Source organism: Galleria mellonella, unplaced genomic scaffold (assembly GCF_026898425.1).
Source record: "Galleria mellonella isolate WM207_F2 unplaced genomic scaffold, CSIRO_AGI_GalMel_v1 utg146, whole genome shotgun sequence".
NCBI lineage: Eukaryota > Metazoa > Arthropoda > Insecta > Lepidoptera > Pyralidae > Galleria > Galleria mellonella.
Genome location: NW_026441999.1, coordinates 8,741,006 through 8,767,696, shown reverse-complemented (window position 1 = coordinate 8,767,696; position 26,691 = coordinate 8,741,006). Strand labels below are relative to the sequence as shown.

The 26,691-nt window shown below is 34.6% G+C and overlaps 1 protein-coding gene across 9 annotated transcripts in view; it reads left to right on the top strand.

Moving 5' to 3' along the window:
* Positions 1–26,691, top strand: part of LOC113514629 (hemicentin-1) — a 573,783-nt gene that overhangs the window by 433,430 nt on the left and 113,662 nt on the right. For all 9 annotated transcript variants that reach the window (XM_052891885.1, XM_052891877.1, XM_052891883.1 and 6 more), the window contains exon 5: positions 12,069–12,236. In XM_052891885.1, the coding sequence (XP_052747845.1) occupies positions 12,069–12,236 (168 nt within the window). The remainder of the gene's footprint in view (positions 1–12,068; positions 12,237–26,691) is intronic.

Genomic DNA, 26,691 nt, shown 5'->3' with positions numbered 1-26,691 from the left:
AAAAACTAAACTACTAGATCGAATTTAATAATATTTCTATAAGACTAACCATTAAATAACATTTTAGATAAAAAAAATCTAATTGATATATAACTGACGCAATTATGACAAACATAATTCCGTCAGTTGTACCTCTTTTTTGAAGTTGGTTCAAAAATTGATAAAAAAAAGACTTCAAACGTAAACGCACATAAATTATGGGATATTTCATTGATACACCACATTGTAAATTTTTCACGGTCGCATAACTACAAATAAATATGATCCACGACTTTGATCCACAAAAAAAACGGTAGCTTCAATCATAATATAATGAACAAGCGACTAAAAGTAAAATAAACCCTATCAACTACAAAATAAATAATAAATTGTCAAAACCGGTTCAAAATTGGCATGTAATATAGCTAAAAATGCAAGTGGCTCAGAACCTTTCTTTATGGCAGTCTATGGGGGAGGCCTGTGTCCAGCAGTGGACGGATAACAGCTGAGATGATGATGATGATGATAATCAAAACAAATACAAAATGAAGAAAGAAGAAAGAAAAAATAACTTATTTAAAGAATTATGCGGCTCATACAGTAACATACAAAACAAGAACAATGAGTAATCTATTTACAAAACAATATTTTGAAGTGACTTCCAAAATAGTATTTTGGCAAAAACCTATGCAGACATTAAAACAATAACAGTATTACTGATACAGACAGTTTACAAATACCTTAATCCACCACAATCAAAATATCTTCATTGTGAATTAATTTGGAATTGAACCATAAACAATGGCAAACGCACAATTAGGCGGCCATGACAGACGAGCTTCATAAACACATAGCGACTGACAGATGTCTACAAGCTGTCAGTTTTCCCGCCAATTTCGCTGTCAACGCGCATTCTGTTATGTAGTATTAAAATTACTAATTTCTCATTTCTGATCGCAACTGTAATTGTTATTAGACGCAAGGACAAAATAAATTTTAATATTTAAAAGTTCTGTCTGGAGACCTGTGAATTAATTTATTAAATAATAAAGGTAATTCTAAAAAATTGCTTTTTTTTAAGTTGAAAATACATATTCTTCCAAATGCCATAGTAACAACTTGAATCGTGACAAAATTTCGTTAACCAGAGGGAGACTTTGTACAAAAGTCATTTGCTTGGGTACTAGAGGTCCGATTCGTGTTTATACCGTGCAGCAGTTGTGTTTGCATAGCCGTGTTTCGGTTTGAAAGGTGGGATATGGCAGTAAATTTACTGGGTACAGAGGAATAACACCTGAGTCCTCAGGAATGGCAACGCAGGGAGGGCGGAAGGGGGAGGGGGTCCATGGTACTGCTCATGTCTATAGGTGGCGGTTACTACTTTCCATCAGGTGGGCCGTTAGCTTGTTTACCATTCTAAGTTGCAAAAAAAATATTAAAATGAATTTAATCTAAAATACAGCATTGTATAGCAGAAGTAGATTTTATTTCGCTAGGAGCAGTTTTATGCACAGGACAACACAGAAGTTAACCAAAATTTCAAATTGGTTGAGGTTTAGCAAATAAAATGGCATAACGAAAATAAAAAGAACAAATGAAATTAATGACTAACATATACTTTATAAAGTAATTTAAAATTAGGCAAAGAACCAAAAAAATCCTATTGAGGTCGACAGAATTTGTGATTTATTATTTAAAAAAAAAGTCAATCATTGAAATAAATTTAAAATGACCTTGTAAAAAAACATGTAAAAATATTGACCAAATGTAATGTTTCATTTAATTATCTAATTATATTACACACATTTTCCGGAGAGCTTTCCGAACAAAGCCAGGGTTTGTAGCTAGTAGCTAGCAGTATCCATTGTAAATATACCCTTTTTATTTGCTAATATTTTTCTTTCCAACTCGGAAAAAGCGGTGTTCATTACGTTAAAAAAACACAATCGCAGAGTAAATTGTATTCGGAAGGAAAAGATACTTTTTTATTATAAAAATATATATAAAATAGAACACGGGTGCAAATGGATACAGTAATTGAAACCAGGAAACACGCTGTATATACAGCAACGAGAATGAAATTCAAACCAGATTCGAATCTTAACCCAATTCCATTGGAAGACGATGTTAAGTCCAATGATACGTTCCGTTTTCGACTGAAGATTCACCGCTGTTTGTAAGTAGGTTTAATATGAAGAGATTGTTTCTAACGGGGTTTATAGGGGGGAAAGGGATTGTTAGTAATGGAGACTGAGAATCCCATTGCTAGCAATATACCCAACCAGGTCGACCTCCTCGCGGTTCTCCCTGGAAACTATCATGGTTAATTCCTGATGAATTCATCATGATGGGCTAACTGGCCTGTTTTCATTCTCATCTATCACCCTTCACTGGTGCTCCGCCAGCGTATCCCGTTAGCGCAGGCGGGGTTACCATACCATTTTAACTCATCAAAAAAAAAACGGGATTTATAAGAGAACTTATATCAGGGTAAGGATTTGTTAATGATGGTGATCCCAATGTTAATATACCCTGTCCAAAAAAAAATAATTAAAATGTATATTTCTTATCTTTATTCCCGTGTTTATCTTATATATTTATCACTGTTTTATATATTATTCTTATATATTTATACATAACATCTCTTGCACACACGTGTCCGTGAGTTACGTATTTAGGGCCTACTGAAAATCAGTGTCGTAGCTTCAGATTTGAAACTGTGACATATGCTGTGTTAGGTCCTTTGCACAAACACTGCTACATTCATTTTGTTTTTTATATGTTTTTCTTTTTATTCTAAATTCAAAGTATAATAGTAATGTTATTATATAATTGTGTAGTCTTCATTATTATGTTGTTTTGTTATATGTAACATGTATATTTTTTATTATTTTTCTTAAAGAGCGATTGTATTTAATTAATGATATTATTTAAATGAAAAGTTTGTTTAGTGTATGTGTAAATAAATAAATAAATGAAATAAATAAACATAAACAAAATGTGTTCCTTAAAAGAATCGAATAGAGAACCTTCTTTTAAAGTCTCTTGAAGTAAAAAATACAGTTTTAATTATTATATATAAAACTAGTCTAACTATTAACTAACTATCTAGGTAAGAAAGTTAGTAATTTTAAATATAGAAACAGAAATACTATTAAAAAAAATCTAGAAAAATATAGGTAAAATTTCTACTAGACCAGTCTAAAAGTATATCGTTTCAAATAGCAAAAATAAGAATTTTGCAAACTGGTTTAATTTATAAAGCAAATTAGAGAATTCTCTCTCGGAGCTCGGACGGAGCTCTGAGGTGACAAACATAAAAAAGTACAAACGAAATGTGAACCTACTTTTATTATAAAAAAAAAACAACCTAACTACTCACCACCTACGTACGAGTATATGAAATTAAAAAATAAATAGATACGTTGATTATTTACAACTCAAGTTCTATATGAAATTTCAGCTGAAATTTTATTATTAAACTACTTATTCATTACTTCTACAATATGAATAATTGTAAACTACAGAATATATTAAATAACTACATAATACTAATTACAATTACAATACGTATAGATACATACTAATACTTAAATAATGAATAATAATACAGAAAATACGTACCAATTGTAAAACAATTTCAATTACTGGATAATATTGTAACAAATTTTTGAACTATTTCTAAAGTGAAAATAAAAGTGTTGTCCTTCTCTTTCATACTCGTACTCGCTGTGCCCAACAGGGTCCATAATTGAAGTTGAAATGTTATCTACTAATCACATTATGGAATGCTATAAGAATTGTTTTTCTTTCTTTTTAAATTTTATATTCTTTTTATAAATATATATAAATATTGTGTGTAGTTTCGTTGTTATAATTCTTAATATATGAAACTTTTTTTAACCCCTGTATATGTGTAGTCGCATATTTCTGTAGAATGAAGTTTCTTTCTTCTCAAATAACTAATAAATATATCTGTGGAAAAAAAATTACATTCACTTTCAGAACGTTCCCTTAAAAACGTGCTAATAATTTCGATCTCACCGTGTATGTTTTTTTTTTTTAAATGTATACACAGCAGGTTACAATCAATAACATTATAGATATTTATATAAAGACAATAGTATGAACTAGATTGAGACCCAGATAAGTGTACACACAGCATGGTTAAAGCAGTTGGCAAACAGTGTTAAATTATAAATTATATAAAGAAAGCATATGAATGTGGTAAATAACAACGAAGTACATGCAAATAATAAAAAACAAACATAAAACTATGGACATATCAAAGAGACTTGATGGCTGATTGTAAAATGTTTTTGAAGGCATTCAGACGTGAGTTGAAGACATCAATTTAAGGACATTTAGCGGAATTTCCATTAAAAGTACGACACATACAGATGAGCGGGCTATAATACGACTTTGCAATCTTACCACGATTTAATTAATGAAACCACCGGGCCACAAACGGAACGCACCTACGAACATTTAAAAAGTAACGTAAAAGAAAACGGTGGAGATATTGCGCGTCTGTCAAAATAATAATATTCCCGCGTAATTCCTAAACTGTCATGGCGGTGATACGTGTCAAAATGTGACGTCTTTATTTTATTAAGTCGGATTGTGACGAGGGACAAAATAATAAAGGAATATAACTTTATTTTGGTTTTTGATTGATATGACGGGACGCTTATTGGATCCCGCTGAAGTCGCCCTATTGATGGATTGATTTTATGTTATTCGATTGAGACGTAAGCTAAGGAACTCCGCGATTCGGTTTATTACTACAGAATCTTTCATAGTTAATAGGTCCCGGCATAGAATAGGTCACCCCTTTTTCTATAAAGGAACTTAATAATTGAAGGAAAGGAAACAATATCCGTCTAAGAATATCGCTTAAAACCTAACTGCGGTTGCTAAGGGGGAAAGGGATTGTTGGTAATGGGGTACTGACTTATTGCTCGCAATACACTCTGTCAGGTCGACCTCCACGCGGTTCCTCCTGGAAACTATCGTAGTTAATTCTAGCGGATTTCGTCTCGATGGGCCAACTGACCTGCTTTCATTGTCACCTATCATCCTTCACTGGTGACCCGCCGGTGTATACCGATAGCGCAGGCGGGGTTACCATTCAATTATCATCCATTAAAAAAAACTGCGGTTGCTAACCCGCCTGCCAAGCATGGCAACTACTGGCAATACCTCTGAATAGAACGAGACCTATGTTCAACAGTGTACATATAATGTCTGGTATGATCATGATGGAATTATATACTTTCGGAGGCGATAAAAATAAAGCGAAAAAGTTTGATTGTTTATTTGAACTACTAGTCGAATTTGAAAATTTGTTTTTGCATTTGTTTTTTTTTTATATACTACTTAGAATGGGAAACAAGCTGACGGCCCACCTGATGGAAAGTGGTAACCGTCGCCTATAGACATGAGCAGTACCATGGACATAACAGAGTATACTGTTTCGCCCATGATACCCCCCATGCGTTGCCATTGCTGAGGACTCAGGAATTGCAAGAAGTAAACTACTTTTTGAGGGAAATTATAGGCCATTCAACGTTATGATACGACCATGGGCAGAACTACAGCATAAAATGTAAATAAATGATTTGAGAAGTGTATGAGATGTGACTTTAAAAAATATACACATGACTGTTTTTTAATGGGTGAAAATAGAATGGTTACGCTGTCCCATTCATGTTTCTACCGTGAAGCAGTTGTGTTTGCATGGCTGTGTTTCGGTTTGAAGGGTGGGACATGGCGTGAATTTACAAGGTACAGAGGAATAACACCTAAGTCCTCAGGAATGGCAATGCATGGGGGTATCATGGGCGAAACAGTATACTCTGTTATGTCCATGGTACTGCTCATGTCTATAGGCGACGGTTACCACTTTCCATCAGGTGGGCCGTCAGCTTGTTTGCCATTCTAAGTTGTATAAAAAAACATTTAAAAGTTGTGTGAGTGTTAAATTTTACTAAATAATTATCGGACAGGTAATTAAAACATAGGTAGAAGACATAGATCGTCATTATATCAGCCTTTAACTGTCCAGTGCTGAACATAAGCGTCCCCTTAGGAGAGTTTTGCCAGTAACAGCCACGCTTGGCAGGCGAATTGGCAACCGCAGTTAAGCTTTGGAGATGTTTTAAAAAGGACGCTGCTGCTCATCCCTCGCCCTCCCTTAGACGCCTCTTATGACGGGAAAGAAAGGGGTAGCCTATTCTATGCCGGGACCACACGAAAAAACATGTATGCTTGCTAATATTACAATTGTGAGAGTCAGTTTGTTTGTTGATTTTATCACTATTTAATTTGGTATACACTTGCTATATGGAATGGAGAAGGATTATAGGCTATTTTTATCTTAGTAAACATATACCGGTCATGGGGCCGAAGTCGCGGGTAAAAACTAGTAATTTACAAATTAATTTGTTTTTATTTTTACTGTAACAATATACTCGATTTATATTTGGGAGAATGGTAATAAATGTGAAAAAAAAACGTGAGTCCTAAAATAAACCCTCAAATTCAAAATATACTTTTTGGTAGACACTTCGTCAGATGTCGATTTTATGGTTCGGTGAGAAAAATAAACTGCCTACACTTTAGTGTTTAGTCCATTACGTTTTGAAGACCAATGGAGGCCTCTAGTGATGCGCCATTTGTAAGTGAATATTTGAGGAAACGTCGGTAGTAATTAATATTAAAAAATAATGTTAATGAACGAACATTGTATTTCTTAGAGTTTCTACAATCGATGGTGAAGAAAGGCTCTTGAGTGGTGACCTCATACAGGCAAAGGCAGTGTATGATGATTTCCCCCCTACTATATGGAGTCACGACCTTAAATACATTTCAGGGAGTCAGTGGATGCAGATGGCTCAGGACCGGTCCTTGTGGCAGTCAGTTTTACCAGAGGGAGACTTTGTACAAAAGTCGATTGCTTGGGTACCTCTGTCCCATTCGTGTTTCAACCGTGAAGCAATTGTGTTGGCATGACTGTGTTTCGGTTTGAAGGGTGGGATATGGCGTGAATTTACTGGGTACAGAGGAGTAACACCTGAGTCCTCAGGAGTGGCAACGCATGGGGAGTATCATGGGCGAAACAGTATACTCTGTTATGTCCATAGTACTGCTCATGTCTATAGGCGACGGTTACCACTTTCCATCAGGTGGGCCGTCAGCTTGTTTGCCATTCTAAGTGGCATAAAAAAAAAAAAAAAAAAAAAAAGTCTATGAAGGAAGTCTATGTCCAGCAGTTGAAATGAGGTTGATGAATGTTAATGAATAAATGAAAAATTATATTATAATAATTGATAATGATTATGATGACATAATAACTGATATTTTTTCTGTTTTATATATATATAGATACTTAAATTTGTCTTACTTTTCAACCAACTTCAAAAAAGGGTCTCGTTTTTTTTTTTTACGTAAAATTATTTGCCTCTAAAACATGAAATTAAATGCAGTCTTTCGATAACTAGATGTTTGAATGGTTTAGATAACTATATAACATCGAAATCGTTTTTGAATACACTTTTCACATTTCTACTTACATACATATGTGGTGAAAAAATTAGTAGAAATATAAATTCTTTGGTCTTTTCGACAAAATTTATAGAAGGGAGACATTTTAATTGATTGAAATGGAGAAATAAAGTTGATTCTTTACTCTAAATTTATTATTTATTTCTATATCGTCCTTTAGACAATATATAAAAATATGAAAAATAAAGATAATATAAATTTTGAAATTTCGCGACTACCCTCTTAATTTATGTGAGATCTGAAGAGAAGAAGGATACATTTTAATGCTACTTTCGTATTTATAAAGGACAGTATATTAGGAGTGTCACTTTTACTCTATTTATTTTTATGGCGGGACACAACCATCGATAAGTCAATCTGTTGGTCCCATCACTAAACCACCACGATAAGTATCTAATGCACAAAGTTAATTAAAGTCGGCAGTCTGTGTTTTAAATTAATTACCCGGATACAGAGCGCTCAGTTGTTTCAGCAATGTAAAGAGATACGCCATCTTGGTTTTGCGATTCCGAGATTTATTTGTCGAAAATTTTGTTCAACTAGTGTTAAATATTTTTCATTTAAGTGTTTCCTCTTGTCGTTGCAATTAATTCATACATCTTCTTCCAGCCAGCTCTATCCCAGGCCATATCCTTGACCTCCCGATATGACATGACACCTAGTGTTTCTTTTATCTGTCCCATGTAGTTATTCCTCGGTCTTCCTCTTCCTCTTTTGCCCTCTATTTTTCCTTCTACTATGCTCTTTAAAAAATCGTCATGTCATATAAGATGGCCCAGCATTTTGCCTCTTCTATTCTCTATTGTTTTAAATAGTGTTAAATATTTTTAAACCGACTTCTTGAAGAGAGAGGTTTTTAGTTTGTTTCTATATTTAAAAATGGCTTTCTAAAAAATAATTTTTCTATTTTGACCGTATCAGTTACGAAAAGAATCAAGTCAAAAATCAAAATTCTTTCAGAATCCTAAAGAATCAAGATACTACATACATACATACATCTGCCCTTCATACGCTTTCTGTTTTTACCTAATGGTTAGCTGGTGGAGAATGCCATGTGGCATTAAGCTCGCCATTTGTACAAAGTTTTATTGTGCAATAAAGAATAAATAAATAAATACTAAAATTATTTATTGAATTAGAACATTTTTAGTTACTTGTAAAAGTCTATATTTTTTTTAATCTTATCACAATAAAAAGAGAAGACGATTTTCTTTTTCTTTTTTTTTATTTTCTTACTTAGGAAAATCTCTTGTAAAGCGGACAAACCCTGAAATATATGCCCGCTATTACTCCCGGCCAGTTATCGTGGAACAGAACGTAAACACAACGTGGGAAACAGGCTTATTTGTTGCGAAATAAACCATGCACGTGATTTTGTATTCCGTGCATTTTTCTCTATGTTCGAATATTTTGAAATAATATTTCCTTACCCAGGTATTTCGACTAATGGATTGCATGGACGGACGAGCCCGTTGTGTTTTTTATTTAGAAAATACCAGTGTTTCAGATCATTTCACTCAAGATGGAAAATCAACGTTAAAAAGTCCAGAAAATTCAGTAGTTAAGTTGTTTTTTTCAAAAAAATCATGTGACTCACACAGTAGAATACAAAATAAAAACAAAACAAACAAAAAAAAAACAATAGTGTACAAAATAGTGTCTACCATCTTCTGCTGAATTGAAATCTAAATTTAAAAATAAAAGTAAATGTTTTTTTTTAATGGATGATAATGGAATGGCAACCCCGCCTGCGCTAACGATATTCGCTGGCGGGGCACCAGTGAGGGATGATAGGTGAGAATGAAAAGGCAGGTCAGTCAGCCCACCGTGATGAATACACCTGGGATTCAGCACGATGGTTTCCATGGAGGACCACGTGAAGGTCGACCTGATAGGATATATTGCTAGTAATGAGACTGGCAGTGGCATTACTAATAATCCCCCCCCCCGGCAAAATAAATTTTAGTTAGTATAAGATAGTGGTGTCCTTTAATGCCAAGAATTTCTGGGCCATTTTTATCATATATGGACAACTTCTGAAGTGGATTACAATAACAAAATTTGTATGAGGAGGTTACCATGTGGTCCCGGCATAGAATATGCTGCCCCATTTTTTCCGTGAGTATCGTAAAAAGCGATTAAAGGAGATTAATGGTCGAGGGATTGATAGAGCATCTCCTCTCTGCTCCTCTTAAAACATCACCAAACCCGAACTACAGTTGCCAGCCCGCCTGCCAAGCGCAGCAAACTGGCAAAACCCCACTAATAGAAGGGAAAGGAATCGTTAGTAATCCTAGCAATATCAGGTTGACCTCCACGCGGTTCCCTCTGGAGACTGGAGACCAATCCCGGTTAATTCTATTGGAATTCGTCACGATGGACTAATTGACCTGCTTCATCCTCACCTATCATCCTTCACTGGTGCCCCGCCGATGTATACCGACAGCGCGGGTGAAGTTACCATTCCATTATCGCCCAAAAAAACCACTAATAAAGAGGCCTATGTTCAGGTGGTCTACCATGAAAACGAAATTCCGAATTTTCGGGCTCAATTTCGTGTTTTTGTTCGTACCGATATCGACCCAGTAAATGGAACTTAACATTTCGTTCATCATAAATCCTATCCTAATAGTTCAGGGGAACGATATATACATTTTTAATAATTTTAAACGGCATGTATTATATAATTTTAACATGAAAATTCTGTTTCGTTCGTCCCCGAAATTTCGGAAAATATTTCATGGTAGGTCCTCAGTAATAGACTGTAGAATAGTTAATGGCTAATATGACCATTATAGGAATCAAATAATTAAACACAATTAGATTATCCCTAACTTAACCCTATTATCATTAATAGGGTTAGGTTAGGCGTAATCTATTAAACTTATATATATATATATATATATATATATATATATATATATATATATATATTCTGGCTCAAAGGATATCTCTCGCAATCCAACGTGGAAATGCCGAAAGTGTCAGCGTGACCTTTGGGTCGGGTACGGATCATGAATATGATTGTTCATTAATTCTTTTTTGTGATTAGAAATATATATATATATATATATTTATTTATTTTATTTATTTATGTACACTTTATTGCACCATTTATAAAATAGTAGACACATTTAACTGTAATAAGAAATGATACAAAAGGCGGCCTTATCGCTAAGCAATCTCTTCCAGACAACCTTTGGGTAGAGGACATTGAGAAAATAAAGAAAAATAAAGGGTATATATATATATATATATATATATATGCAAATTACCAGAGGGAGATTTTGTACAAAAGTCGATTGCTTGGGTACCTCTGTCCCATTCGTGTTTCTACCGTGATGCGGTTGTGTTTGCATGACTGTGTTTCGGTTTGAAGGATGGGATATGGCGTGAATTTACTGGGTACAGAGGAATAACACCTGAGTCCTCAGGAATGGCAACGCATAGGGGGTATCATGGGCGAAACAGTACACTGTGTTATATCCATGGTACTGCTCATGTCTATAGGTGACGGTTACCACTTTCCATCAGGTGGGCAGTCAGCTTGTTTGCCATTCTAAGTTGTATAAAAAAAAAATTATCTCACCGATCTTTTGCTCGTTTCTATTTCACAAATTATCGCCTTAAAAATTAATTCTCATTTATTTTTACCAGTTCTACTGGATGAATAAATGTAATATTATTTTCTTGTGAGGATTAATCCCAAATTAGTTATTAAAACGTTAATCTCTGACTACAAAGAACTTTAATATCTCAAGTGTCTACCTGTAATAATAATTAAAAAAAAATTAAAGAATAATCCTGTTTTTATTTCATTTTATATAATCATATTTTAATGAGGTCATTATACTTATACTCGTGTAAATGTTTTTTTTTATACAACTTAGAATGGCAAACAAGCTGACGGCCCACCTGATGTAAAGTGGTAACCGTCGTCTATAGACATGAGCAGTACCATGGACATAACAGAGTATACTGTTTCGCCCATGATACCCCCATGCGTTGCCATTCCTGAGGACTCAGGTGTTATTTATATTTGCGTTTTTTTATTTTTAATATAACGTATCAGTTAAACACCTAAGTACTAGAGGGAGACTTTGTACAAGTCGTTTGCTTGGGCACGTAAAGTAGTTGTGTTTGCATGGCTGTGTTTCGGTTTAAGGGGTAGGATATAGCAGTGTATTTACAGGGTACAGAGATATAATATCTTAGTCCTTAGGAATGGCAACGCGTGGAGGGTATCATGGGCGAAACAGTATACTCCGTTATGTCCATGATACTGCTCATGTCTATAGGCAACGGTTACCACTTTCCATCAGGTGGGCCGTCAGCTTGTTTGCCATTCTAAGTTGCATAAAATAAACGTGTAAATATGTAAGTTGTTTCTGCCTACCGTAATACGAGACAGGCGTGATAGACACATATGTTAAGTACCACTATTTTCAAAATAATTCCGACTATCTGTCTTTGTATGTTCACTGCATAATGGGAGTTTTAAAATGTTCCTCTTTTGTCCGCAGTCAGACCCAAGTCAGTGGAAGTGACAGCGGGAGACAATACCTTGACGGACGGAGCGGTGCTGGGCCCCTTGCTCGAGAGGACGAAGATTGACATTAGCTGCACAGTTATCGAGGGGAAACCACAGCCGAAGGTGGCATGGTACTTCAACGGGAAGCAGAGGCTTGACGGTGAGTGAATTTTTAATTTTCCATAACTAAAATGCAGCCAATCGATGAGCATTTTTTAGTTTCCTATTATAGTAGTTGGGTTAAGGAAAAGACACAAATTATAAGAACTATTGAGGTCTGAAGGGAAATAATGTTAGAACACTTGATACGACACGACGAACTTATGAATATTATAATAGAAGATAAGATAGAAGGAATAGGGAGACCAAGGCATAGTTATATCAGGCAGATCAAGGGAAAAGTTGGTGTCGTGTCGTATCAAGAGGTGAAGAGACTCGCTGAAAATCGTAGTGAGCGGAAAGAGCTCCACCGACGAGAGAGCAGCTTTTAAATATATTATTAAATATAAATAAAAAATATAAATTATTATAAACAGATTATTTTGATTTGTAGAACTTTATTATAAAGATAATTTTATTATAATATATCAAATACTTAAATTCATTACATTTTTTTAAATGTACATCATCATCTTCCTACCCTTATCCCAATTATTGTATGGGGTCGGCGTAATGTTTATCCATATTACAAAAAGATTTGGCTTTTAGTTTTACGACCGGTTTAAATTAATTTAATTTACATTACATTTTTATATTAACATTATTGTACAAATGTATATATCTATATGTATTTAAAAAACGACCAGAGTTTCGTGCCTCCAGTCACACTGTTTACAATTACTCCTCTCCATCCAAAGGTTGCCTGGAAGAGATCGCTCTTAGCGATAAGGTCGCCCATTGTTTTCTAATTGTGATTATTTCTTGTAATTGTTTATATTTATAATAAGTTTACTATTGTAATCTTATGTAGGAAACAACCAATAGTATAACTGCTTTTTAAAAAAAAAAATCAAGATTTTAAATTGGAAGTTTAAAAAAATTTGTTTAAGTACAATTGGAATTAAATTTAAACTTGGATGTGACATGTTCGGAGATATCTGTATCTCTGTTCTTGCTAATATCACGACTAATGTATCTAAACTACCTATTTGCATGCGACTTTGCACATATGGGCCTGGATGACCTATCAATTTAAAATATACATCAGATTTTAATTTTGACCTTGGACTAGGAACGAAATTGTGAAAATCGCATCCAATTTGTTACCGCTTTATCTTGTTATTATTTTTTTTTTATTGTACACAAAAAATTACAAATGTATAATATATATTTATATACTTATAATAAATCTGTAAAGAGATCGATTCTGTACATAAAATATATTTCCAAAATAACTATCAGCGGATGATTAGTGATCGATACTGATGCCAAAAATGCAATCAGTAAAATTTTTGTCTGTCTGTCTGTATGTTCGGTATAGAAACAAAAACTACTCGACGGATTTTAACGAAACTTGGTACAATTATTCCTCATACTCCTGATCGGGTTATAGTATACTTTTCATCACGCTACGATCAATAGGAGCAGAGCAGTGAACGGAAATGTGTCTGTTACATCAAAACCACTGAACCGTGAAAACGACGGAAACGCGGACGAAGTCGCAGGCAATAGATAGTATTAAATAAACATGTACAACAGGCGAGCATAACTCTGTAAGAGTTCTCCTTCAGCAAACCCTGAGTGGAAAGGAGCATTAATTACCAAGCTTTTACGTCGTTAAATATTAATTTTATTTGTGTACATATTATTTGTAAAGGAACAATAAAGAGTTTTCATTCGTTCATTCATTCATATTCATTCATTCATATGTATTAAGAAATTCGTATATGTATATAACTAAATAAAATATATATATATATGTTAATAACACTACGTCCAATTAACCCCTCGACCTTACAAATGGGTACATTGAATTGTGGCCGGAATTACCATTCTTACGCTCGGATAGCATATTTGTGGTGAAAATTGATAATGCATTACGCATAATTTTGCCCATGTTAGACGTTACGTTACTGAATTATAACGTAATTCCACGAGCGAGTGCGGCTAAATTTGCGGGGAACGTGTTTGGCCAAATATTAAGGGATTGAGAATATTTTTTTTATACAACTTAGAATGGCAAACAAGCTGACGGCCCACCTGATGGAAAGTGGTAACCGTCGCCTATAGACATGAGCAGTACCATGGACACAACTGAGTACACCGTTTCGCCCATGATACCCCCCCATGCGTTGCCATTTCTGAGGACTCGGGTATTATTCCTCTGTACCCTGTAAATTCACGTCAGATCCAAACAGACAAAAGTTTGCTTGAATAAAAATATTCCTTTTTTCAAAATAAAAAAAAGTAAACACAAAACGTACAAAAGTCAATTTAAATACAAATAAAATAGAATAGAAAATATTTATTGCCAAAAAAAAAGCACAATTACAAAATAAAATACAAAAATATTGCATTTTATAAGAAGCGTCTCATATTAGGCAAAAGGAACCGGCTCAGCTGATGCTGCAAGTGTCCCAGTGCAGTGTATACAGCTGTACAGCGCTGGTTTTCAGCCAGTCCGTCTGTTAAAATATAACGTTAAAATAAAATCGTTGTTTATTTGTGTTATCGTATATAATCTATAAGTATGTAGGTATATTTATATATGTATATTTATATTTGTATGTATGTAATATTTGTTTAATATATTCATGTATGTATATTTATATAATCTCTATTGTATGTGTTGTAATTTTTTTCACCGCATATTCAAGTTTCTGTTTCGCCAAAGGTTGACTGCGAGAGAATGCTATATAGTATTAAGTCCGCCTTTTGTACCAGACATTTTTTTTTTTTTGTAATGTGGTCAATAAAGTATAAATAAAAATAAAATAATACAACAAAAAAAAAAGTTGTAATCGACATAAAACAAGTTTAATCCGAACAAATAAACTAACACACTGACCTAGTCAAATAGTCAACTGAATCGATAACACTTTGCATTCAGGCCCGCTATTCGAAACAATAAATATAGGTACGGAGAAGCGAACCCACGATCCGGCGCGTCGCTGCAAACATTTTAAACGCTTGTTTTGTTTAACTCGCCGCACGGTATGAATACTTAAGCTCGGTTTAAACTTGTAACCGACGATTTTGTGTTTATAGCTAGATTTAGGTACGCGATCTATGGCTGAGCGTTTTATTGGAGCAATCATAAGGACTCCAACCGTGAAATAGACGGTGTTTTATGGTAATCTGTAATTTGTTTTCGACTATATTGCTAGGAATGCGATTTAGATAAAAAAAAAGGATTTGAAGAAATCACAAATTGAGTAGACTTTACTATGAATATTTTTTTTTACAAGATTGTATTTTTTTAATTGGTGGAAATGGAATGGTAACCACGCTTGCGCTATCGGTATACGCTGGCGGGGCACCAGTGATAGTTGATAGGTAAAGATGAAGGTCAGTTAGCCCATCGTGAAGAATTCATAAAGGATTAAACACAGTGAAGGAGGAACCGCGTGGAAGTCGACCTGATGGAGTGTATTGTTAGTAATAGGCTGTTAGAACACATTACTAACAATCCCTTTCTCTTACAAGATGGTATTGGAATGGTCACCCCGCCTGCGTTAACGGTATACGCTGGCGAGGCATTAGTGAGAGATGATAGGTGAGAATGAAAAGGCAGATCAGTTAGCCCATTGTAATTAATACTATTTTGGAAAGGTATACGTTTAAATTGATCCCATAGTTTCATCACAAAAATCAGTTTTAACAGATTGATTTTTAAATCGAAATAATAGATTTTGCTATGATTTTTTTTTTTATTTTATTTTATACAAAAATCTACAGCTCTTAAAAAATAACTTACATGCTAAGTCTCTTATGAATACAGCCAATAACGGATTTTATTTATACATACAAAAATTTTGATTCCAAAGCGAGGTAGGCAAGTTAGAGTGGGTGTATGCAAGCAATATAAGCACATGTATGAAAGGAACCCATATATAATAGTGAGTGTCCATAAAGTTAAATTAATTGATATATAAAATAATTAAAATCCACGTTGCTAAAGTTCAGATATTGACGGCAATGATTAAATAATACAAATTCATGGTCAACAATTGTAAAGAGGTATAAATGTATGCATGGGTGTATGTGTAGTGTGATATAAATAAATGTAAATATATAGTGTATATACGTACATGTACATATATAGGTAATTATGATATTATTTCATCCATTATCACAGCCCTGAATTTATATCTATTGAGGTGGTTATGTAGCAAAATCTACTTATCTTGTATTATAATATGATTTCCTTATACATATGTAAGGCTATTAAAATTCCTTAGATCACTACCAACAATAGCACCGTTATTCAGCGGAGCGAGGTATGAATTCTGCAGCGGTCTTGCAGTATATCACCTAAAGATGCGAGCCGCATACTAATTGGCCGCATACACGTGAATGTTTACAAGAAATTGTTGAATTCGGATACGTTATGTTCGGTTACGTTCACGAAGTTCTAATCAGGAAGTGGCTTTATTACACCAAAAATGTTTGGGAGACTTTGTACAAAAGTCGTTTGCTTTGGCACCTCTGTCTCGTTCGTGTTTCTACCGTGAAGCAGTTGTGTTTACATGGCTGTGTTTCGGTTTAAAGGGTGGGATATGGCGTGAATTTACATGGTACAGAGGAATAACACCGGAGTCCTCAGGAATGGCAACGCATAAGGGATCTCATGAGTGAAACAGTATACTCTGTTATGTCCATGGTATTACTCATGTCTACAGGCGACGGTTACCACTTTTCAAAAAAATTTGTTCATATTGATTCTTAGAATAAAGATTGCTCTCTGATATCAAATTTAAATAGTAATTTAGAAACAAGTTTAGTTAAATGACGCTTCAGAATCGACCTCTTTATTCCTTAAAAATACATTTCTTTTATCTCTGATGGTAAACAGTCATTGTAGCCTGTGGACGCCTGCAACACTAGAGATGTCACGTGCACGTTGCCGACCCCGAAGAAATCTTAATAAACCCTTTTTTTAAAACCCCACACTGTAGTCTCTAGGGTAAACCTAAGCAGGGAGCTCATTCTACAGTCTGAGCGTTCGCGGGAGAAAATTTCTTTAAGTACCTAATTAAATTAATCACCAAGTAAAAACTGAAATAGTTTTAGGAATTCTGAAACAAAATGGATTAATTATCTTTTTTTTAGTTGGAATTAGAACACACTTTTATAAAGCCAAAAGAAATTTGCATATGAATTAATAATAACATAATATGTTTAAAATGAAAATTATATTTGGAACAAAGCAACGAAACTACTGGCGAAATATTTTATTGAGAGGAAAGTGCGTGATCAAAATATAAAAGTACAAAATATTATTGTCACCTATTTGCGATAAAGTGCCAAAAATAAATCTAGAACACGGAGCACGTCAGTCGCTCTCAGAATTTCAACCACCTGAAATTTATATAAGGTGTTTACTAAAATGCAGATTTCGTATAAGCCCCGCTCGATGCTTTGACGGAGTTTTTACGGAAGCCATCGCCCGTGAAGTTTGCCTTTGAAAGTTTTATTGGGTTTTATGGGAAATCATGAGTCAACAGGCGAGAAATAGGACAGTATAATGAGAGCTTTGTTTTAGAATTAATATTGGAATTACATACAACTTAGAATGGCAAACAAGCTGACGGCCCACCTGATGGAAAGTGGTAACCATCGCCTATAGACATGAGCTGTACCATGGGCATAAGTTGCATAAAAAAATAATACTTTTATTCTACTAAACTTAGATTTAAGCATTTTTTAAATATAAATTACAACAAATTTTCAAAACCGTTTCTTAATTTGGGTAGATATCGCATAATCTTAGATTATATAGAGAGAGTGTCTCCATACAAATGCTTCGAGAAAAGCGGGTCAACTTTTTCATACAATTCTCCGTGATAAATAGTTATGAGTGATTGCTTTATAACTTCTATGTTTATTTTGTCTTATAAATTCTGCATCTTTTTAATGCGCAAAAACTCATTTTATTTATTAAATAATTAAATATAGATACGTCAAGATACATGTATAGAACATTGATAAAAACGAGTCAGGTGATTTGACAATTAGCTGCCAAAAAGTTGACACGTTTTTGAGGCTCGATGCTCTATCTGTATAATCTAACATACACACGGAAAACAAAATACCTTTTTTAAGCAGCTTAAAAATCCGAAATATATTTTAAAAAAAAAAGAAAGAAATTATAAATCCAACATTCTATTAAATGCGATGCAATCATAAGAAAATTGCTTTCACGTACCAAGAAACCCATACAAATACACAATTATTGAGCTCAGCAAATCAGCTCAAATAAATCGGGACCCATTCCGCGGACTAACGGACAACTGGCGGGAATTCAGATATTCATAGGTGTAATTTTAGATATCGCCAGTACGTTGGCTGAATATGTTACTGTAAAACACACTGTTGAACGAATCCCGAGCTTAATACCACTTGTGAAAGCACATAATCGCGTATCAAGTGTTCAGTTGTTCTACTGTTGAAAAAATATATTGTTTTTAATCTGAATTGTAATTGGACTATTGGTTATATTATTCTGTGTGGTTCAGAATACAAAATCTTTCACTATCTTCAATGCTCGATATATTAGTAAAAATATACCGTGCACTTTCCACCAGGACTCTGCACCTATACACAAGGCACGAACTACCCAAGCCTGGCTTGAAACTGGTGAGATCGTGAACAATTGTAGGATCCTTCATAACCAATTTCAAACAAACACCCTTCCCACATACAAGAGAGTCCCTCTATTGCCTCTTTCAAGAAGAGGTTGAAATCACATTTTCTTTCCCTTGAGTAATATTTTTTTTTTTGTATTTTTCTAATTGAAACGTGAAATCTTAAAGTCGTTAAACGAAATTTCTAATGTAAATAGTATATTCATTTATTTTAACATTTATTATATAAGTAGGTAGGTATTATATGTATTTGTAGTGTATGTATTTATGTAATATTTTATTATATATTTTAATATTTTATTTCACTGTATATTTGTTTATGTATTAATAGTTGTAGCACTTCAGCTGCCCGCTAACGAAATGCTTTCTCACTGTACTGGGTTGACTGGAAGAGATCTCTGTCAGAGATAAGTCCACCCTTGCTCACAACGTTTATAAATACATTATTTTATATGTAACTTACAAGTGCAATAAAGAATATATATAAAATTTATACTCTTATATATAATTTACTAGCAACATAAGGTGTCATTGATATGAAATTTAAAGCATCAATATTTAAATAGACTTGTTTACAAAGCTGTTTTAAGTCGTCATTTTATATTATTCCACTGCTTGATTGACCATCAAGTGGACCGTCAGCTTGTTTATATCATTATCACCCATTAAATATATATATATATATTGTTGTGGGTGACCATGGGCGGCGGTAGTCACTTACCATCAGGTGAGCCGCATGCTCGTTTGCCCCCTGTGTTGTAAAAAAAAAAAATATATATATATATATATATATATATATATATATATATATATATATATATATATTTAATGGGTGATAATGGTATGGTAACCCCGTCTGCGCTATCGGTATACACTGGCGGGACACCAGTGAGGGATGACAGATGAAGATGAAAGTAGGTCAGTTAGCCCATCCTGACGAATTAAACTAGAATAAGTCACAATGGTTTCCAGGGGGAACCACGTGGACGTCGACCTGACAGGGTATATTGCTAGTAATAGGGCTATTTGACCCCATCACTAACAATCCCTTTCACCCCCACTTAAATTATATTTGAGATAGAAATAATGTCATTGTCATCATTTGAGACAATTTTTTTTCTTCTTTAATGATAAATCTGCTGTATATTAATCATTCTATTTGAGTATAAAAATAAATGTACATTTCTGAATGTCTGCTTTGTTGATAAACTATTTTATTATATTTTCTTTCATCTTTATACCAAAATAAATAATAACGATAAATTAAATTAAACATCCACTATTCTGAATAAGATACCACTTGACAGCGTTTCATTTTGATTTTGCGTTATTAAGTATTTAGTGTTATTTAAATAAATGGAGTGAAGACTTCTTTAAAATAATGACACGTCTCGACGTTCTAATTTGAATTTTAGAATCTCGTAAAAACTCAGTCGAGTAATTGAGTAAAGATGTAAAGAACAAAGGTAAAGATAGATTTTATTTATTTATTTATTCATTCATTAGTACAAATATGTGTACATGGCGGACTTAATACTAAAAGCATTCTCTCCCAGTCAACCGTAGAGAAGTGTCAGAATACTCGAATGCGGTACTAGTAATTATTGATATACATATTAAAATTACATATTTAAATGCATAAATATATATGAATAACAAATATACTTACACATATATGACATATACTATATTATACACGAAATTGAGGATAATATAAAGTACTTACTGTTCGGATAAAGTAAAAAAGTGAGTTTCTTAATAAAACAATTCTAAAATATTTAACACTAGCAATCAGTCAGGCTTCGAACGGACACATAGATAGAAAAATAATATTTTGTAATAGTTTAATAGGGAATTTTTTGGTATCTTGAGACAAATGCGTATCAATTTTGTAATTTTCGTATGGATCTTTGTATTTTTACAATAATATTATTCGGTGAAGGATGGGCCTTCAAACCGAAACACAGCCATGCAAACACAACTGCTTCACGGTAGAAACACGATATTTATATTGATAGATATGTTGACTCCACTGAGTCAGTATATCCATTATTACATACCTATGCTATCACACTCGAAATAGATTTTTTTTTTATACAACTTAGAATGGCAAACAAGCTGACGGCCCACCTGATGGAAAGTGGTAACCGTCGCCTATAGACATGAGCAGTACCATGGACGTAACAGAGTATACTGTTTCGTCCATGATACTCCCCATACGTTGCCATTCCTGAGAACTTAGATGTTATTCCTCTGTACCCGGTAAATTCACGCCAGATTTTCATTTATATAAGAGATTAATCTCACATTGAATATCTTAAAAGGATAATAACAGGAAATCCATTTATCACCTTGGAATGGTAGAACTAGCAAAAACCCGCAACTCACTGGAACCAATCTTATAGCAAGGTATCATATATGTATATCTATAAAAGAGGATGCCGACTGACTGGCTGACCTACATATCAACGCACAGCCGAAACCGTTGAACCCAGAATTATGAAATTTTGCAGCTTGGTTCTTTATATAGTGTAGATGCCCGGTGCACGGGAAAGAAACAGGACCCATTCTATGCCAAAACCACATGGCTAGTCTAATTCATACTTACTCATAATGCAAGCTTAGTAAATTTATCATTTCTATAAATGCAATACACTTCGAATAAGTATTTAGACTTTATAAGTTCTGATACCCGCAAAATGAAAACTCTAAACCAATCCAAGACTTTCAATTGATGTATGCACTCGCTCCGCAGAGTTCGGCTTTGAACTAGTGTTGTGCAAATAATCGATTATAATCTAAATATCGACTATCGATAGTATCAATAAAAAAAAAATTAATTCTGATTAATAATCCAATACATTAAAATGGTTTGTCAACAAGAAAAGTCACAATATTGCTTTTTTATTTTATATAATATACTAAAATATTATAGAGCCCTTATATCTCATTGGGTATTTTATTGTTCCAATTATATTTCTGATACATAAATAAATAATAAATTTGACTACTGCAAAATAAACACGATTATATCATTTATAAAATGTAAATCATTTTGATGTAACTACAACAGAATGGAAAACATATATATTACAATATGAATTGACTATTTATTTGATTAAAACTACTTTGTTTAATTTAGCTACCATTGGTATATAACAATCACTATTACTACCTGAATAATAATCTTCGAGTATTGGTAATTACACACAAACTAATAGTAGCGGAATGAAACAAAATAATTTTATTTAAATAACTAATGATATGGCCTGAGGAGAAATGAATTGTCTAATAAAAAAATAATGAAAGGTCTAATAAGTGAAAGGTATAAATAAGCTCCATTGCTAGCAATATACCCTCTTAGATCGACCTCCACACGATTCCCTTTGAAAACCATCATGGCCCACCATGATGAATTCGACAAGAATTAACTTGTCGAATTCATCATGGTGGGTCAATTGACCTGCATTCATTTTCACCTGTCATCTTCCACTGGTGTCTTATCGGTGTATACCGATAGCGCGGGCGGGGTTACCATTCCATTTTCACCCATTAGAAAAAATATATGGAATTCCACAGAAAAATACCTAGTTTAGTAACATATTAATTAAAATAATGACTCTTATTGATTATTTCAGTAATTGTTATAAATGCTTTTAATTATACCGATAATATCGTTAACGTAAAATATTAATAATCAATAGTGTTATCGATTATTAAATTATTCGTGACCGTAATCGAACTATCGATATCGACATCCAACGATGTGCCACAGCACTATTTTCAACGTTGAATAACAATCTTTCATAAGTATCTGACAGTACACTTAGACTGTTTCAATACATTCAATATTCTATATGGAATATTTTCTATACAAAAAGCTCTTAAAACTGATTGATTTTTTTTATAACCTTTTTATCGACTTTTAAAAGGAGTAGTGTCTCAATTCATCCGTATTTTTAAACGGTTTTATTTAGCTCGACCTGTACGGTATTTATTTATTTGGGTCAAAATTAGAAATTGGAATTTAAGCACCTTCCCGTTGTCAGATTGATCTGAAATTTGGTACACACATTTAATTTAGATGACAATACAATATAATAAAATCAATAACATTATAAATCTAAGATGGCCGCCGATACAAAATGGCGGATTACATATTTTTCCTTAACCCCCGCAATATGGGTATCAAATGAAAGGGCTACACTAGTAAAACACGATGATTATGTCAAAATTTAAAATTCAAGATGGACGCCGTTCCAATATGGCGGACTAGGTACATATTTTTCCACAACCACCACAATATGGGTATCAAATAATAGGACTACACTGAGACACCCAGACACTAGACACTCGGACACTAGACACTCAGACGCTAGACCCTCAGACACTCAGACCCTAGACACACAGACACTAGACACTCGGATACAAGACACTCAGATACTAGACACTCGGACACTAGACACTCAGACACTAGACACTCAGACACTCAGACACTCAGACCCTAGACACACAGACACTAGACACTCGGATACAAGACACTCAGACACTAGACACTCGGACACTAGACACTCAGACACTAGACACTCGACACTCTACACTCGACACTCGACACTCAGACACTAAACACCAGACACAAGACACTCAGACACTCGACACTCGACACTCAGACACTAAACACTAGACACTAGACACTAGACACTCAGACACTCGACACTCGACACTCAGACACTAAACACTAGACACTAGACACTAGACACTCAGACACTCGACACTCAGACACTAGACACTCGGATACAAGACACTCAGACACTAGACTCTCAGACACTTGACACTCAGACACCCAGACGTTAGACACTCAGACACTAGACACTCGACACTCAGACACCCAGACACTAAACACTCTGACACTAGACACTCGACACTCGACACTCGATACTCGACACTCGACACTCGACACTTAACACTCGACACTCGACACTCGACACTCGACACTCGACACTCGACACTCGACACTCAGACACTCAGACACTAGACACTCAGACACTCGACACTCGACACTCAGACACTAAACACTAGACACTAGACACTAGACACTAGACACTCAGACACTCGACACTCAGACACTAGACACTCGACACTCGACACTCGACACTCGACACTCGACACTCGACACTCAGATACTAAACACTAGACACTAGACACTCAGACACTGGACACTCGGATACAAGACACTCAGACACTAGACTCTCAGACACTTGACACTCAGACACCTTTTTGGCCTCAGTTCCGTCGAACCCAAATGTACGAAACAGATATATCATCAGTTTTAATTGACTTTAACACAGACGGCATGCACGTTATTTACCCTAAAGCCATACAGTTTCCAGCAAAATTCAATTATGGTACGGCTGAAAAAAGGATGTTGCCCTTAGTTTTGTCATGAGCATTCACCGTCCATAAAATGCAGGGCAGCACCGTCGACCATGCAGTAATATATTTGGGCTCAAAATGGTTTGAGGAAGGACAAGCATACGTGGCTCTAAGTCGAGTCAAGTCTCTGGAAGGGCTATGTATTGAGGAATTAGATTGTACTAAATTATCAGGTAAGAAACCATGTAATAATGATGCACTGAATGAATTAAATAGAATGAGGAATATTCGGTAAACAATTTCACTAAATACTAAAAACAAGAAAATAAAAATCGGTAAAAAAACTTTTAAGTTAAACGGTTTTATTTTATGTGCACTGAAAACTACAAAATAAATAAATAGTTACTTACCTATCAACCTACGTAGGTGATCTCGGTCATTAATATCTCTGATGGTAGTGGTTGTCATAACATGAACCATGTCAGCGGCCGAAAGGCAGTTCATGAGAGAACACTAACACCAGGGTTTGCTTGGTAGGTAAACTAAGCAGCCCGCACTATAACAAGTAGGTATTTTGACCTTCTAGTTCAGAAATATTTTAGTACTAGGCAGAATAGCTTTTAGGCATATTAGACTAAAATAAAAACGTGGGGCCCCTCTGAAATCATACCTATAGCAGAGCATATCTTATACTTTGGTAGATCATGAGCTCGGCGTTCGCTGGTGAAGCCGTAACGGCTGGTTATTGATGGTCAAAACCTCCAGTTACGATTATAGTAAGTCGATTTTTTTTTTTTTTTTTTTTTTTTTTTTTTTTTTTTTTTTTTTTTTTTTTTATGCAACTTAGAATGACAAACAAGCTGACGGCCCACCTGATGGAAAGTGGTAACCGTCGCCTATAGACATGAGCAGTACCATGGACATAGCAGACTATACTGTTTCACCCATGATACCCCCATGGGTTGCCATTCCTGAGGACTCAGGTGTTATTCCTCTGTACCCTGTAAATTCACGCCATATCCCACCCTTCAAACCGAAACACAGTCATGCAAACACAACTGCTTCACGGTTGAAACACGAATGGGACAGAGGTGCCCAAGCAATCGACTTTTGTACAAAGTCTCCCTCTGGTCGATTCAGCGGACCCTGGACTCCGGAGCTATGAGGTTTCGGATGCGACCGGGATAAACCGCTAGGATGATGATGATGACGATTATAATAAGTCGATGCAATCCACACTTAGTATAGTAGAAAGTAATACAGAAATAGTTAATGGGCCCCACGTTTTTATTTTAGTCTAATATGCCTAAAAGCTATTCTGCCTAGTACTAAAATATTTCTGAACTAGAAGGTCAAAATACCTACTTGTTATAGTGCGGGCTGCTTAGTTTACCTACCAAGCAAACCCTGGTGTTAGTGTTCTCTCATGAACTGCCTTTCGGCCGCTGACATGGTTCATGTTATGACAACCACTACCATCAGAGATATTAATGACCGAGATCACCTACGTAGGTTGATAGGTAAGTAACTATTTATTTATTTTGTAGTTTTCAGTGCACATAAAATAAAACCGTTTAACTTAAAAGTTTTTTTACCGATTTTTATTTATTGTGCATGTTAGATAACAGCTTCACTGATTTTTATGTTTTTTTTTATACAACTTAGAATGGCAAACAAGCTGACGGCCCACCTGATGGAAAGTGGTAACCGTCGCCTATAGACATGAGCAGTACCATGGACATAACAGAGTATACTGTTTCGCCCATGATACCCCCCATGCGTTGTCATTCCTGAGGACTCAGGTGTTATTCCTCTGTACCCAGTAAATTCACGCCATATCCCACCCTTCAAACCGAAACACAGCCATGCAAACACAACTGCTTCACGGTTGAAACACGAATGGGACAGAGATATCCAAGCAATCGACTTTTGTACAAAGTCTCCCTCTGGTAAATTTTATGTTCGTTCTTTATTAATTTTGTTACGATTGAGTTCGCTCTTTTTCTGTACAGCAAAATCAAAACAACACGATTCAAAATCTAAATTCCATATATTTTAAATCTGATGTATCCACGAAATATTCATCCACTCATCGGTGGGTTTTATCTAAAGTAATATTTATAAAAAGAAATGGTTTCCTTATTTTTTTTGTAATGTATAAATACAAGAATATTTACTGATTTTAAAAATTCTTTTCACGTAAAAAAACTATTTTTTTTTCGATGGGTGAAAATGGTATGGTAAGGCGGGGGCCTTGCGCTAACGGGATACGCTGGCGGAGCACCAGTGAAGGGTGATCGATGAGAATGAAAACAGGCCAGTTAGCCCATCATGATGAATTCATCAGAAATTAACCATGATAGTTTCCAGGGGGAACCGAAAATCCAAAGGAAGTCGACCTGGTTGGGCATATTGCTTGCAATGGGATTTTTAGTC